The following is a 14897-nucleotide window of genomic DNA, read 5'->3' as shown; positions in this document are numbered from 1 at the left end:
GATGTGTGCAAATCACCTTTCTGAATGTGCTTTATAGCATGCAGCACGGCTAATGTGGCTAAAGCTACCATTGTCTCTGACTGTATTCACAGAGACTAGAGCTATGTAATTATTTATTTTAAGAAGCAATAAATGTGCGTTTATGAGTAAATTATACAGATGATGAGCATTTTCGGGTTAAAAATAAAAATAACAACATAGCTCTGGTCTCTGTGACTACATTAAAGGGGTCATATGATGCGATTTCAATTTTTCCTTTCTCTTTGGAGTGTCACAAGCTCTTGGTGCATAAAGAAGATCCGTAAAGTTGCAAAGACTAAAGTCTCAAATCCAAAGAGATATTCTTTATAAAAGTTAAGAGTCAGCCACACCTACCTAAAACGGCTCGTTCTAACACACTCCCACATATCTACATCACTACGTGGGAAGATTTGCATAACGCCGCCCCAAATGTTCACGCAAAGAGAAAAGGTGTAACTTTTATTCTGGCTGTAGTATTGTTGCTGCCGCCATGTTGTGAATTTGTATTTACAGCACTGGTCCAGAACGCTTCAACCCAAATATTCAGATGTGTGTAGCACATTTTATGGAGGACCGTTTCCTGATCCTGGTAGATTAGACTACAATGCCGGCTGTTCTGAATCAAAGACTGTAAGTACGTTTTTTATATTTAAAGAGTTTTTATATTTTATATATTTAAAGCGAGTTTTTTGGGCAGTGTAGAGTAGGGCTTGTTGTTTGTCATTTCTCCGATCACAAATGCAGACATGGTTTAATGTTTACACGGTGCGATGCAACGCAACGCGTAAAAAGACTACAAATCATTATAATCCATAATTATGTCCCCACTGGATGCAACGAATGCCTCGTTTATAATGGGTTTTCATGTTTTTGAATGATCGCTCCGGCCGGACAGGGCATCATCACAATGTGGTGAGGGGCGTAACATTTCTGTCAGACGCTTGAGGTATTCAGCCAATCACAATGTCTATGATTTATAGGGATTATAAAAAAAGGATTGGGTGGATTTTTATCACTGTGGATACACATCTGTGTTCAAACACCTTATAAAAGTGAATTTTGCATATAGGTCCCCTTTAATTTAGATGCACTTTGTAATTTGATTGCACATCCTAGTAGTCAAATGTTTTACTCAATGCTGTTAATATTTCTCAAAGCTTTATGTTTAATAATCAATTTTTGCATACATACCTTAAAGTCTCTGCTACAAAATAGCTATTTCCACTGTTGTTTCCTAGGAAAAGGATCCAGATCATTTAAAACATGTTGGCAATTAGTGGGGCATGTAGTCACCGCTGGAACCTGGAATTAAAATACCTATTATAAACTTATTAAAATGAAACAAATTCCAAACCAAACAGAAACTCCATCCATCCATCCATCTTTTAAAGGCAGATCTCCTCCAACAGCTAAAGACTGTCAAACATTTCATATCTAGTTTTGATATTTCTGGATATTTTGATTATACAAACGTCATTATAAGAGATTACTAACTGACAAGCAAAGGAGAAGCTCCATTTTTATTCTCTTAGATTCAGAACATGTGCGATTCTCTAACTTTAGTGCTACTTATTCATTCTATGGCAAGCCACTTAGCAGTGAAAGTACACCCTCCTTTCCGCAGTAATGATTCTCTATGGGGACTTGGCCTGTATAGCTTCATAAAGCAGGCCGCCCGTCAATCCCGATAGTCAGAGTTATTCACTCTCTGCCGCTTCCGGTTTCACTCTGGACCTCAGCGCGCGCGAACTCGGGAAAAATATATCGAGACTTTTCTCTGCCATCCAGGACTGTTTAATCCTATTCAAAGTGTGGTTTGGAATGATCACTGGACGCTTATTCCCTTCATGGACTTAATATTGGCTTTAGTAGCACCTTAAAGAGAAAGAAGATCACCTGTAACAGTTGACCAATGACACCTGTTGTCTCTTCAGCGCTCGCTTTAAGAGAAACTGCTGTAAACAAACCACGGGGATATTTGAACGTTTGATGACGCAGTTAAGATGAAAGTTACTGTGAATTTCGGGGAAACGAGGATTGTCGTCCCGTGTAAAGACGACTGGATGGTACGGGATTTGATCGTTCAAGCCACTCAAAGATACAAGAAGATTATTGAACAGGTAACGTGTTGTTTTTAAGTTTGAAGAACAGATAAACAGAAATGTGTCGATTCGATTATTCCCTGTGGATTGTATAAATATGATTACTTTGAGACAACTGATTATAATTATTGATAAAAAACGACACCTGTTTACCGGGGTAGCGAATCCTACTATGACGAAGGCATGGTTCATGAATTATTAATTAGACTCCACTTGAGGCTGCTTGAGAACTTTGCGAAGAGTTAAGCGAAGCTCATTAATTCCACGTAAGTAATCCTTCACCATAGTACGATTGTTAACTGGGTGTGCCCGCAAGCTCAGATCACGTGATCTCGAGCTGTCAACACTGACATTTGTCAGATTTCTGGCTAATGTTTTGAATATTCATTATCTCTAGGCATTTCTGCAGTCTGATACTGGGGTAAAAGTTTTGTCCAGCGCCTCAAATATGCAAATATGATCTTTAAGACTGCACAGTATATGTCTGGGAAATTAGGTACTGAATTCGATCGTATGACCTGGCTGTTACCAGCAGTGACTTTCACTTCACTTTAGTGTGAATGGTTAAGACAGTTAACACACACACACACACACACACACACACACACACACACAGACGCACACGCACACGCGTCTGGTCAGCTATCCTTGTGGGGACTCTCCATAGGCGTAATGGTTTTTCTACTGTACAGACCCTATATTCTATTGCCCTACACCAACCCTACCCCTCACAGGAAACTTTCTGCATTTTTAGATTTTCAAAAAACTTCATTCTGTATGATTTATATGCTTTTGTACCCATGGGGACCACAATTTAGGTCCCCACCGTGACCCGAGTCCCCATGAGTCTGTGTGTAGTCAGGTTTAAGTCCCCACCAGGATATATATATATAAACCAGTGCACACATACACACACAGGTTTGTTTTTGTGAAAAGTGGGGACATCCCATAGGCGTAATGGTTTTTATACTGTACAGACCGTATTTTCTATTGCCCTACACCAACCCTACCCCTCACAGGAAACTTTCTGCATTTTTAGATTTTCAAAAAACTTCATTCTGTATGATTTATATGCTTTTGAACCCATGGGGACCACAATTTAGGTCCCCACCGTGACAGTCCCCATGAGTCTGTGTGTAGTCAGGTTTAAGTCCCCACCAGGATATATATATAAACCAGTGCACACATACACACACAGGTTTGTTTTTGTGAAAAGTGGGGACATCCCATAGGCGTAATGGTTTTTCTACTGTATAGACCCTATATTCTATTGCCCTACACCAACCCTACCCCTAAACCTACCCCTCACAGGAAACTTTCTGCATTTTTAGATTTTCAAAAAACTTCTTTCTGTATGATTTATTAGCTTTTGTACCCGTGGGGACCACAATTTAGGTCCCCACCCGTGACACGAGTCCCCATGAGTCTGTGTGTAGTCAGGTTTAAGGATATATAAACCAGTACACACACACACACACACACACACACACGTCTATTGTCTATATATTGTATATACGGTTGTATAAACGGAAAGTAGCAAAGTAATTGAATTAAACATGACATTTTGAAGTAAAAAGACAGAAATAGCATTTTCTTGTAAAACAGTAATCTTCGCAGTAATCTTTGTTTTAATTACAACTTAAATGTGTAAAATGTGTTCTAGCAGACCGTTTATTGGGCGATTATATCTTTTTCATTATTTACGTTTATTTTGGTGTTTGTTATTTGCAGTATTTGATGATGTTTTATTTTTATAAGTAACCGCCATGATTGTTCAGATTGAGAATGCATATAAAAAGGTTGTGCATTGCATTTATTTTAATATTTTGTTATAATGGGAGAAATATTGCTTCTTAATAATAAATTGTGCAATTTTCAGATCTTCTAATTCATTAATGCAATACTCAGATCTTCTAAATTTCATTATTCATTTATAAATAAACAAACACGCCTCAACTATATTCCACTATAGAGGGATATCTTTGATATCCGTACGTGTTTATGTTTTCCTCAGTGAGCACCAGTCAATACTGCAATGGTTGGTCACCGTTAACTATTCTATTCCTTTTGTCCAGCTTCTGCACTAAATGCCAGTTGGAATAAAGCGGGACTTACGTGACGAACACAACCGTGTCATTAATCGCTCCCTATCTCCACATGCAGGTGGCAGGCTGTGTTTGATTAGTTTGGCCTGGGCTCTCGGGCTGAGATGGCTGGCTTTATGGGAGGTTTTAGTATGCCTGACTGATGGATGTTATCGGCTGAGATTGGTTCAGTCGGATGGGATGGGACAGTGCCAGGCGTGCTGGGGTAGACGTGGGAGCTTTATCTATTCTGTCAACCCACCTCTCTGGTCTCGTGAGTCACTGAAGTATTGAGCCCTTCATCTATGATAGCGGTGCGTCCGTGATGCAGTTCTCCTTGATTAGACCTTGTGCATATTCGCATAACAAATGGAAAATTTGTGTTGATGTTAATTGTAAATTTTGAGATGCAAATGTGACTCTGCTATGGATTGATGCTTAATTTTACATTTACTTTGAGATATGAGCTGTTATTAGTTTATGGTATGGCCGGTTTATAATGATGCCAACAATGAAATCACATTATGCATTATTAATGAAGGCCAGGGTCCCATTTTGTGAATGTGGTTGCATGATTATTTGAATAAGTTTAAGGTTAACTCTACCAGGGCTGCACAGTTACGATTTTTTGCTTCCCGTTTATATCTACTCCAGTTCCATTTAGGATGCAACTTGTATTTGCAGTGGTTGTGCATTGTAACCAAAGATCAAAATCTCTGCATATTTTATGTTCAATTGACAATTATAATTGCTGACTAATATGTGTTGCCAGTTGTAGGATCTTTTAAATGTTTTTGAAAGAAGTCTCTTATGCTTACCAACGCTGCATTTAGTTGATAAAAAATACAGTAAACTGTATAACGTAATGTATACAGTAAAATTTAAAACATTAGAATATATTTTAAAATATAAATTATTCCTGTGATGCAAATCTGAGTTTTCAGCAGCCATTAATCCAGTCTTCAATGTCACATGATTGTTCAGAGAGAGAAAAAAAAACATGCTGACCCAAAACTTATGAACGGTAGTGTACATTGAAGCTAAGGGGGGCAATATATCTTTATTGAAATAACTATACATCTATATGATATACTGAAGAAAGAACAATTTTTTTGTTATTTATTGCAATTGGCAGACAATTTTAAAGTTTAAAAACATACAGAAAAAAAGTGGTCTCTATTACAGGTGTTTGGAGGGGAGAGGTTGAGAAATAAAAGCTTTTGGTGAATTTATTATAAGACAAACTTCCTTTTTTTTGGTACTGGTTACTGGTAAATCTACCTTATTCAACCTGCTGAGCTACTGCTATGCTTTTGAAAATATAGTTAGTCCACAGTGAAGTAAAACTCTCTGTCCCACTCAATAATGTTTTCATGTCCAGCAAGATCTCACACACTGGTTGAGATTACCTCACTGACAGCAGAGGAAAACTGCTTTATTATCCTGCCATAGCTGGGCTCGGTCAGGGCGCTGCTAACCTCAGGATGGTTGGAGAGCTGACTTGGCAGGCAGCACTGCTGAGATCACTACAAGTGGCACACTTCCAAGAGCACAAAGCCTTCGGCGTCAGCAGCCATCACTACAACAAATTGCTCTGGCATTAAATGTCACAATGGATATGCAATATCAAGTCCTACAGGACCATTCCTATGCATATGCTTAAAAGGAATAGTTCACCCAAAAATGAAAATTTGCTGAAAATGTACTCACTCTCAGGCCATCCAAGATGTAGATGAGTTTGTTTCTTCATGGAAACTTCATTTTTTCATGGAAACATCACTTGCTCCCCAATGGATCCTCTGCAGTGAATGGGTGCCGTGAGAATGAGAGTCCAAACAGCTGATAAAAGCATCACAATAATCTACAGGTAATTCACACGACTTTAGTCCATCAGCTAATGTATTGTGAAGTGAAAAGCTGCCTGTTTGTAAGAAACAGATGTATCATTAAGATGTTTTTAACTTCAAATCGTTGTTTTAAGCTAAAATATAACTCCTCAATCCATAATACTGCTTTCTCCAGTGAAAAAGTTGTCTCGTCTGAATCAGGAGAGAAATCTGCACAGATCAAGCACTGTTTGCAACCAAAAACAGTCCAAAACAGTTCTAAGCAAATATGTCATTGGATTTTGACGTGAGAGGACAACAGGAAGCATCATTAATATGGATTATGGACTCATATTTTGGCCAGAAGCAACTATTTAAAGTTAAAATTGTGTTAATGATGGATTTGTTTCTCAGAAATATGCAGCTTTTCACTTCACAAGATGTTAATTGATGGACTGGAGTTGTGGATGGATTGCTTGTGGTTTATTGGGATGTTTTTATCAGCTGTTTGGACTCTCATTTCTGATGGCACCCATTCACTGCAGAGGATCCATTGGTGAGCAAGTTATGTAATGATACATTTCTCCAAATCTGTTCCCGATGAAGAAAAAAACAAATCTACATCTTAGATTGCCTTAGAGGGTGAGTACATTTTCAGCAAACATTTATTTTTTGTGTGAACTGTTCCTTTTAAAGTGACCGTATTTACATCATTAATGCATATTACTGCTATTACTGTCCACTGTTCATCTGTGCATGTTTTCCAAAGCAGAAAAGTTTGTCTTTGAAATCACTCGTCAGAATTGCTCAGCTTCTGAAATGACTTTTCATATTGGTTACGTCGAAGCCCTCTAAAAGTATAAGCCCAAACCTTATTTTTCAACCCCTCTGCTCCAAACACTCCTCCATTCACTCACTTTTCACCATCCAGTCATTTTTTCTTTGTCCCAGCTCTCTTTGGAATACATCAGATTATGAAGGTAAAATTGTTTGAAAATGTTAAGACAGTTTAGCCATAATTGATTAATGACTGTAAGGTCAAAGCAAATGTAAAAATGTGTATTCCATGATTGCAAAATGCAAGTCTTTTCGGTTAGTTTATCCAAAAAATGTAAGTGTAATAAGCCACGTGATTTGAGGAGTTGTAGCACAAACCATGCAGGATGAGTTTTGCTGACATTTAGTGCTTTGCGCTAGGGGTTTGTTCAGATCATTAACCCTTACACAAAAGTAATCATAATGCGCTTGCCTTAGCAAAAAAAACGAACAACAACAACAACACTCCATATTGTGCATACTCCATATTTCCAGGTCACTGGCATAATGTAATATTACTGATAATGAATCTGAATGAATATTTCCAGTTTTTGCTGTGGGAAGCTTGAACCTCAGCTGTCGGACCATGTGTCTTGTTTAAATGTCTAAAGGTTTTTCTTTTCCCCTAGTGTTATGGGAGCTGGTGTGTGTAAAAACGCACCAGGTGTGTTCTTCTTCCATGGCAAATGTTGCTCAGATGGTTTCATGAAGCTGAAAACAGTCCCAGCAGACAGACATATCTGCCTAAACAGCATGAACACTTTTCCACGCCAGCAGGGTGGATGTAGACTGCTGCTTTCTGCTGGGACTGAGGCGGAGAAAGCGCCTTCACAAAAAAATATCAGTGTGTGTGTGTTAATCTGGATTGGTTTGAGTGTCACTTTTTCATTCTGGATTGGAGGAACTGCTTTTTTTGTGCCCAGATGGCATCAGCTTCCATTTTAAAGTGTTTGTGAGGATTGTAGCTGTTTTTATGAACAAATATAGAGGTTTGGATTGGTTTTGTTTGAGCACTGGTTTTCTTTTGAAATTCTACAGGGTATGTGCTTGTTTGCAAAGAGAAACGTATTCTTCAGTTTAAGCTAGAAGAACTTCTGACCATCTCAACAAAGGAGTCGGATGATCAGTGACATGTTTTATTTTTTCAAAGTTGTAAATAAAAAAAAATTACTGGAGTATGTTTTACAAGAAAATAGTAAGTAGTCAGTAGTAGTCAGACTTTCTGCTTCAGCATTTCATTTTAAAATTCAATGTTACTTGCAGTTTCTTTGTAATTATTTATGAAATTTAATAGCAAATTTTGAGAGAAAATTGTTTCAAAGTATCCTACACCATTCAGTACAGAAAATTCTTAAATATGTTAGATTTGATGTAATATATATTTGTAAAAATCCTTACACATTGTTTAATTGCCTGAAAAAGTTTTAGAATTTTTGTCATATGTTAATTAAACAAATCTTGTATAATATTACTTGCTGTGTTTGTTTGTTTGCTTGGTTTTATTGTATTTATGGGATATTTGCATTATTAATTGAGTTTTGCCATGAAAATAGCCCCAGATGCTGACATGGCATTCATTAAAATTATACTATACTATACACTTTGTTTAAGCTAAGGTTTAAAAAAAAAAATCTAGATTTTCAATGTAGTGTAGTTTTTCTATTGAGTCCTGTACATTCTGTTCTCACTGACCTAATTAAAAAAAGTCAAAATTATTTTTAGCAGCTTATTTTATGTATCAGAAAAAATATGTAATTTCATTAAACGTTGAAACGTTTTTCATTTGGTATAATGTAACTCCATAAAAGTTATGAAATTATACACTTTTGCTGGCATATGGTGCAAAATATTACTGGTTTGTTCGATGTCTTCAAGACGATCATAGATTAAATTAATAAAAAAATAAATGAATAAATAAATAAAACGTATGCAGTTTTCACAAAATGACTTGCATTGTATCAAAGTGCACTAGTTTTGTTGACTGCTGTTTGACATTCAGCATGATTACATGACATGATGATTGTAGCATTTATTGTCATGTGTGTTTACAGTTTCATTGAGGTTTCCACTGAAAAGGCATTGACCTGGATCTGTTATGTCATGCATTACCAGCCAAACACGTTTTCTCAGACCATTGTAGTAGTCCCCCCCCTAATCCAACTAGGAAAGTCGTTCAGCGAGTTTGTTTGGTAATGAGCTGATGGTATTCAAACTATGACAAACTCACAACTATGACTTACCTTATCGGATTACATGTGTACACACATGATGGTATTTGTTCCCACCATAAATTGAAGTTCTCCTTCAACCTGTAACCCATCTCATCCTGTTGTCTTGTCAGGGCCAGTGGAAGAAATTCATCACAGCATTTTATCTGTTTTATTTATGTTTAAGTATTATTACAATTAAAAATGACATTTCTGTCTGAATATATTTTGAAGTGTAATCATTCTAATATGCTGATTTGCGGGGTCAAGAAACATTTCTTATTATTAATGTTGAAAGCAATGTTTGTGGAAAAGTGATTAATTTTTCAATGAATAGAAATTTCAAAAGCATTTTTTTTTATAATTAAAAAAAAATGATCAGTATAAAAGTCTTTACCAACACTTTTAATCAATTTAATGCATCTTTGCTGAGTAAAATTATTCATTTCTTTAAAAAAAAAAAAAAAACAACTAACTTTTGAACAGAAGTATATGTATGTATTTGTATTTTTTTTTTTTTATTGTATATAATATTTTGGCTAGTTGTGATTTATCACAGCTTTTGAAAAGATTTCTTGCTTTGATGTGCCTGTCTTTAAAAAAAGCAATAAGGCACTCAAGGCCATATTGTACAGTGAATAACAGACTTTAGTTGTCAGTATATTCATATTAGCAGGGTTTTTGAGGCTGATCACATATCGCTGATCACAGAAAGCAGTATATGCCGATACCGATACCGATTTTTTTAAAGCCTTCTTTTTATCATTTATAACTATTTATAGTTATACTCCAATCAGAATTTTTAGACATTTATTCAGGGCCTGAATTTCATTTTTGAAAATGGGGGGAATTCCCCTCTTAGGTGACTCTTGTGAGAGGAGAAGCAGCTTTCACACAGGAGTCCGCTACTGATCCGTGGCTGTTTACCACAAACACAACATTTATCCATTATTTTGATTTCAAATCCAAACATTGTTACTTAAAATGCTTTTTCAGCATTGTGGTTCTTTTTTTACACAGTACAGTAATACAATCTTTCACAGACATGCTTATAGGTATTGTGTTTAAACAACACATTATTCAGTGCTTTTTACTTTTGCATTTATTTATAGATTTATATATTAGGTTGCTCAAGCAAGTGGCAAAACATTTAAACTACCGTTCTTACGTTATCACAACCTTGCCATTGACAGAAATAGTCAGCTCTACTGCCTTTTCTTTTGCATTTAAATCTTCCTGCGGTTCATAAAGAACTTTGTTTTCCTACCTCCACGAGTGCCATCTATTATTGCCTTGTTTATCTAAAAGTGCTCTTTCCCTTTAAACCTAGCCAAAAAGCCTAATGTGTTGACTGTGAAACACAGTAGACATTAATAATATGCATTTATGGTGTAATTACTACATTTTCGTGTCAATCCATGTTCATATAATTACTGCAAACAATGCGCTGTTAAATTAATTCAGCTCTTGCAGCGCAGCAAAAATAACGATCTCTGCACTGCTGCAGACGCACTGCTCCTGGATCGCACTGCCGGACCGTAACCGTGTGCAGTGTGAACGGTTTCATCCGAAGAAATATGAAGGTGAGTACCTCACCTTTAGCATTATAATTATTTCACCCGCGCCGGACAGAGACTGAGACGTGCCGCTGCATGTCATGCCAAAACTCTCACGGCAGGCGCGTCATCAGCTTGAGATCGGCCTTTTTAGAGACCGCCGATCAATCATCCCAAAGCGATTATCGGCCGATAGTGATTGGTAGCCGAACAATCGGAGCACCCATACTTTTGTGCAATAATGTGGTTCTCAAAGAAATTGAGATTGTTACAGTGATTTTTACTGTGGTAAAGTGGCAACAACAAAAACATGGTGTTAAATAAATTATTAATTTGATTAGTAAATACAATAAATAATTAGTCTGTAGCTCGTCCAATCAAATTTCAGAGTCAGAACAAGCCTATTCATTTAATAATGATACATATAATGTGATCTCTTTATCTTCTAATACTTTTGGACGTCCTTTGATTGCAGAAGCATGATTTCTATTAATTATAAGAACAAAGCAGCATGCTGTCTATCCAAAACTTCCTAACTCATCGTTAGTCTCTTGTATTGTTGTTGAACGGGGGACTTCTAATGGACCTATTGTTTTCAACAGGATGGGGAATTCCTGGTGCGGACACACCATGTGGAGTATGTTGATGGGGGGATCCTGGACCCAGATGACATGCTGACAGACCTGGTGGAGGACAAAGACAAGGTAAGTCTACAGTGGTACTTATTCACAAACACTACAGCTGGGCAGAGAGGTTTTTTTCTGTTTTATGAATACTGTTATCTAGCATGTTTGGCTCTAAAATGTACGGTATGTTTGAATGCAGTTACGTTTCCTGCAAGTGACTTTGTCTATAGCAGTGGCCATCTCCGAGTTCAGGTTTAGTTCATTATTAATTTAGTTTTCATTTGATTATGATGTGTAATTAACTAAATCTACTGTAATATATTTGGAGTCTGCCACGTTTTGTTGAGCTGTCTGGACATCTAGAAGCAGTGGGAACTAGCAAAACAAGTTACTTCAGTGTGCTAAAAAGACGTTTAGCTGGGACTTGTTTAGCCTGCCCTCCCTGCCTTGAGTGGATTGGTGTACACACTAATGACATCATCACTATTTCAGGAGCTTTGGCTCCAGTTTGGAACCAGTTTGACACATTTACTTCTTTTTTCCCCCACTTTTTGTGTAACAAGCTGTGAAACAATATAAACCAATAACCCTGACTGAATAACTACATCTGCCCTACTTAATATGAATCATTTTACCTAATATTAATATTCATGCCATTTGTGTCATAAATGGACATTTTGCATAGCATAATCTTATAATTTTTTTATTTATTTAAATGATAAGCATAATAATAAGTCTAGACGCATAAATGGAACAGATTATAAATTCTTACTCCGCAGGGGTTGAATAATTGCTAATAAAATATTCATATGATATTCAAAGCTATTAATGATTAAGTTGCTTCGTTCATTTGAATTTTCACATTTTTGAGATCTTAAAACTGGTTAAGTTTATTAGGAATTAAATAGTTATTCTGGGGAAGAAGTTGTTGGCAGAATTCAGCTGTTTAGCTATTAGGGACATGGAAAAATGATTTGATATTTTCCTCCGAGCTGCTTTCTAATTTATTGTTTTTATTCATATGGTCTGTGTGCTTTTGTTGTGATATGGATAGACAAATTACAAATATAGATCTGCAGATTTTGACACATGAAGATGCATGAAAATTTAGTGTCTTTGTGTATTAGAGGAGAGATTCTGGTTATTTTATATTTATGAAAATACATTAATGTTGTTAGTGCCAGGGAGTTGTTATGCTTTTGCTAAGGTGTTCTGAGTGTTTTTTAAGCATATTGCTATGGAGTTGTTAGGGTGTTCTGGGTAGTTGCTAACTCTTAAAATCTCTGAATTTGTTGTCCACCAGGCGAAAATAAGTTGGATCACTTACGAAAAGTAATAATACCACCTTCCTTGATTTGAGGTTTCTGTAGCACAGACAGTGCTGGACTAGTTATGTGCTGAAGTTTAATGCTTGCACTGTGTCTACACCGGACGCGAGCGTGACAAAATACCATAGAACCCATTAAAATCATTGATGCTGTCTACACTGGATGCGGCGCAACATGACAAATAAGAGTTAAAGAGTTGCACTTAAATGTGCAATAGGTGATTGTCTAAAGACATTTTTTTAGTTATGCTGGTTGAAAGTCTCTTCTCATCCCGATAGCAATTATTAAGTTAAGTGGTCTAAATGTATTTATCTGTATTTATATATTCTGTGGAAGACGTAGGACCAAGAAATGTTCGTCCAATCAGAACGCTTGGTCCGAGCGTTTTAATTGGCTTTCCTACCTGCCGGTCAACGTATGTATTAGCATACCTCTGCACACCCTGTTCGTGCAGACAGGATACGTCATCAGCATGCGTTCACGCACGCTGTGCAGACAGAGCAAGAATGGCAGACAAACATCAACAACCCGATCTTCCTTCCTGTTATTGTAGTACTTTTACTAATTGTACTATAAAGTTTTCTCACCGGTGAATGACACATGATGTAGCCCAGCGGTTCCCAATTCCAGTCCTCGCGTCACCCTGCTCTGCATATTTTGCATGTCTTGCTTAGTTAACACACCCGATTCAGATAACCAGCTCATTAGAAGTGAGCTACGTGCGTGAACTGTGTCCGATCGATATGATCCCTACACAGTGTTCATTGCTCCCTACTCCCTGAGCAGGTGGAATTCACAGATTTGCACTGCGCAGCGTCTTCACACACAGACGGAACTTACTAGAGAAGTGTGAAGTGTGACATAATATACCTCTGTAAATAAATACTATTTAAATTTTACATGTCGCACACTTTAATGCCCTTTGTATAGAATATATACACTCGCTTCGAACTGGAATCATGGCGGAATATCCGGTGATGTCCACTTCGCAGGGCACTTACGGTCGAATAGAACAAACATTGCACGTGATAAGAGATACTGGAATTGGGAACCGCTGATGTAGCCTATTGTAGTAATGTTGTCTCTGGTACTCTGGTCTGTTAGCGTAAATGCGTTCAGGGGGCATGGCTTTGGATGGCGATTGCAGAGAGGGTGGGACGTTCGCTTTCAGTGCTATCAGGCTAAAGTTAGCATTTTCCAAGATCTCCTTCTGCAGTTTAAGCAACAGCAAAAGTGATGCTTGCGTTAATCATTTTCTGTCATCCTGTTTACATCTTTACGTCTTCATATCCAAAGCATTTTGATGCCTAAAATTGCTGTTTCGATAAGCAGCTCACTTAGTTTTGGAACAGAGCCGTTCTGACAAACTTTCTGGCATAAAATTTTGGCTGAATAGGAAATGCTGCTATTGATTCCTGCACGATATTGCATTCTAAATGCATTTTTCCTTTTCTTCCTGAAAGTGTTTTCCTTCCATTTAGTCTGAAAAACCATTCTTGGAAACCCATTTTTCACACTGACCGGGCCCATTATGCAGTCAAGCGGCTTTCGTCTCTGTTATAATAATCTTTATCATCCTTTGGAAACATTCCACTGTGATGAGGTCTCACCGTTAGTAGCGCATGCTAATCAACTTTAATACAAAGCCAGTGCGAGGGAGTCACAGCATCTTCATTAGACTGTTCTTCACCTCCTACGGAGGTTGATTAGGGTGAAGTTGCCATGGCGATGGAATCAAATTACGGCCCCACCCCTGATCTGATGCCCATTAACCCCCAGCAAGAAACGATGACCCTCTGGCCCTGCCCATGAATATTCAGTGCGGGATGATGAATGACGCTAATGCGTGGAGTTGCTGTAGCCGGGGCCCTGGTGGACTCTGGGAGACGGAGAGGTCATGCTGGGAGGACGTGCCACACTGTTTCCTTTAGTCAATTAAACACTTAATCACTCCAGTTCTTCTCTTTGAAATTTAATATTCTGTTTTATCTTTCTGTTTTGGTATTATGAACTTTTACTCATTTTGGGTTGATTATGATGACCTATGGTGTCTGCTTGTGTGGGTAGATATCTGACAGGGATCCAAAAATGATCATCATTTACTTGCCGTCATGTCAGACCAAATCTGATTGTTTATGACTTTAGTGGAATACAAAATGAGTTAACTAACAATCTGTAAACGGTTTTTCATGCAGTGAAAGTGGAAAAAAACTTTACATAAAAGTCCACTTAGCTGTTGCCAGAACTTTACTAGAAAAATATTGTAGTAAAATTTTAGATTTTATGTTTTAAATCTAACTTTACAGTTATATATATATATATATATATATA

General features: G+C 37.3%; 1 protein-coding gene across 1 annotated transcript in view; it reads left to right on the top strand.

Moving 5' to 3' along the window:
- The first annotated feature begins 1736 nt into the window (after positions 1–1736).
- Positions 1737–14897, top strand: part of LOC107549438 (partitioning defective 3 homolog B-like) — a 186380-nt gene continuing 173219 nt past the window's right edge. The window contains exons 1-2 of the mRNA XM_016230506.1: positions 1737–2141; positions 11215–11316. Of these exons, the coding sequence (XP_016085992.1) occupies positions 2025–2141; positions 11215–11316 (219 nt within the window). The 5' untranslated portion in view covers positions 1737–2024. The remainder of the gene's footprint in view (positions 2142–11214; positions 11317–14897) is intronic.

The sequence above is a fragment of the Sinocyclocheilus grahami genome, unplaced genomic scaffold (genome assembly GCF_001515645.1).
Source record: "Sinocyclocheilus grahami isolate Dianchi unplaced genomic scaffold, SAMN03320097.WGS_v1.1 scaffold372.1, whole genome shotgun sequence".
NCBI lineage: Eukaryota > Metazoa > Chordata > Actinopteri > Cypriniformes > Cyprinidae > Sinocyclocheilus > Sinocyclocheilus grahami.
Note: the sequence above shows the minus strand (reverse complement) of the source record. Positions and strands in the feature narration are given on the sequence as shown.